This window comes from Lactuca virosa, chromosome 3 (assembly GCF_052849685.1).
Source record: "Lactuca virosa cultivar CGN04683 chromosome 3, Lactuca_virosa_CGN04683_v6, whole genome shotgun sequence".
Classification (NCBI taxonomy): domain Eukaryota; kingdom Viridiplantae; phylum Streptophyta; class Magnoliopsida; order Asterales; family Asteraceae; genus Lactuca; species Lactuca virosa.
The window spans coordinates 136,845,882-136,848,558 of NC_136428.1; the positions used below are offsets into that span (position 1 = coordinate 136,845,882).

Genomic DNA, 2,677 nt, shown 5'->3' on the forward strand with positions numbered 1-2,677 from the left:
GCATATTGAGACTTAAAGTTGCCAGCTTTATCAAGTCTTGGCCCTCCTCCATGCCTAGGTCACTTATAAAGCTTAGTTTTAGTGTTTTTAGCCTCTTGATACCATCCATGGACATAAAGTTAGCAACTTTACGTGGTATCTCAGCCCTAGGGGACCAGATCTATGGTTTGGAGGCATTAGACTCACTTGGAAGTGACTGAATGAGTTAAGACTAGGAAAACTCGACGAGTTGCTTATCCAACTCGGCGAGTTAGATCGTGGTCCCCCGACCTTTCTGATTACTGAGCAAACTCGTAGAGTTGTTGAGATGACTCGGCGAGTTGGCTAGGGTTTTCTCGGTTTTCTGAAGACTGAAGGAACTTGACGAGTTGATGGATGCACTCGACGAGTTGGGTCAACATGGACTGTTGACCTTGACTTTGACCATGGTTGACCAAGTTGACTTCTGAGGGAATTTTGGGTATTTCGGGATTTTGATGAATTGATCACTTGGTTCAAGGTTTGAGTAGAGCCGATATCGGGACAAAGACTGTTCAACTACTTTCTAGTATTCGAGGTGAGTTACCTTCCCGGTATAAGTGGGTCGAAGGCACCAATGTCGGCCCAATAGTAGTTGTTTACAGTAAAGATGATTGTCTTTGTGATAATTGTCTGGTATGCCACTATCTGGTGAGATTTATGTACTTGTACGCTATGCTATTACGTGGTAGTGGTAGGGTGAATTAGACCCCGTAGCCGGTCGAAAGAGACCGAAGGGGTAGGCCAGCACCCAGATACGCTAGGCAGTATGTGATTAATGTGCTTATATGCTAGGATATTATGTGGTAGTGGTAGGGGTGAAATAGACCCCGTAACCGGTTGAAAGAGGCCGAAGGGGTAGGCCAACACCCAGATATGCTAGGCAGTTACCGGTTGAAAGAGACAGAAGGGGTAGGCCAGCACCCGGATATGCTAGGCAGTATGTTTGTTGTATGGTATATGGTATGATGGGGGAACTCACTAAGCTTCGTGCTTAAGGTTTTCAGTTTTGGTTTCAGGTACTTCTACTTCGAAAGGAAAGGAGGCGGCATGATCGCAGCGCATCACACTATGATTTTCCGCACATGAGATCTTTGGGGGTTGTACTATGATGTTGTTTTCTTACGACATGTTTTGGATATTGGTTTTGATTATGATATGGGATGACACTATTCATGCTTTTAGACTACTGTTTTTTATAATTACTTAATTAAAAATGAAATTTTTTGGTCATGAATTTTGGGATGTTACACACTATAGGTGACTTTTAATGCATGTCCTTCGAGAAGGTACCCCTGCATCCTCTGTTCATGAACCAACAAACTCCTATGTAGTTCATCAATACTTAAGGTATTCAAATCATTGGAGTCTTCTATTGAACAAACGACATAATTGAATTTGGGTGTCAGTGATATGAGTATCTTACTAACGATTGTACTTTGATTAATCACTTCACCATTCGTCTTCATTTCGTTGACCACAGTCAGGGTCCGCCCTAGAAAAGTATCTATCTTTTCTCCTTCTCCCATATTCAACAGCTCAAACTCTTTCCTTAGTGCTTGAAGTTGTGCCATTTTCACCTTTTTCGAGCCTTGATACTTTTGTTTCATCGAGTCCCAAATTAATTTGGAAGTGCTTTTGTCAAGAACAGTTTCCAAGGTTTCTCTGTCTGTAGCTTGAAATAAGAAGTTCTTGACATTTTTAGATCCTTGAGTTTTTCTTCTTTTACACTCTTCCTCTGTGCTTCATTTGCAGGTCCACTACCAATGGTTGGTGTCAGAATCCCATCTTTCACCAAGCTCCAAATCTCTTTGTTTCGCAAGAAATTCTCCATTGTCATTGACCAGAAGTCATAGTGGCCACCGAACTTCGGAATAGATGGTTATACGAAATTTTCAGAGCTCATCATTTGGTTGTTGTTCGTTTGCCCTAAAATGCACTCACAATCGACCCCCGCTCTGATACCAAATGTTAATTTGGAAGCAACAGTGATAGAAAACACACAATATACTCTAATATACTCTAAGTTGCTGGAAGGGATTTCATTAAAAGAAATAATGGGCATGTGGCTTTATAGCTGATACAAACAAAAGAAAATAAAGATGTAGAATAAAACCAAAAGTCACCCACAATAATAGGTCATCCTGTAGACTAGGTCTTACTAAAAAACAAACAAACAAATAAAACTTATTCAATAATAACTTTGACTAATATTTCTTTTCCTTCGTATCACCACCCACAAAAAGAAATGTTTCTTAAAGTTTCAAGATTTCTTAAAATCGTGTAACGCCCCATTTATTTAAATAAATTAATAAATGTAAGTCCCGGACTAATTTGTGAAGAATTTAGAAGTTGGAGGTTAAAAGTGTAAAATCCGAATTTAATTTGTAAGTATTATGGAAGGCAGGGACTAAATGGTAATTATTGGGACTTCATTGAAGAGATTTTTGAGGCTTAGGGGCTGTTAGGTAAATTTTTGACTCATGTTGATAAAGGTTTGTGAAGGAGGGACCGATTGTGTAAAAAGGAGAGAAGTTTATTATGGAGTCGGGTTTAAGACATCAATTCCCGTTTCCCCCTCAGTGCATCTTCAAAACCCTAAACCTAGCATATCCCTTCCCAGCCGCCACCATTTCTACTTCGGGCCTTCTCAGCCGCC

General features: G+C 40.2%; 1 protein-coding gene across 1 annotated transcript; it reads right to left on the bottom strand.

The window, feature by feature from the left end:
• Window positions 1-1,265: 1,265 nt before the first annotated feature.
• On the bottom strand, window positions 1,266-1,592 carry LOC145164095 (uncharacterized). Its single transcript, XM_079082822.1, has one exon. It carries the CDS (start codon window positions 1,590-1,592, stop codon window positions 1,266-1,268), a length of 327 nt encoding a protein of 108 aa, XP_078938948.1.
• Between the last annotated feature and the right edge of the window lie 1,085 nt (window positions 1,593-2,677).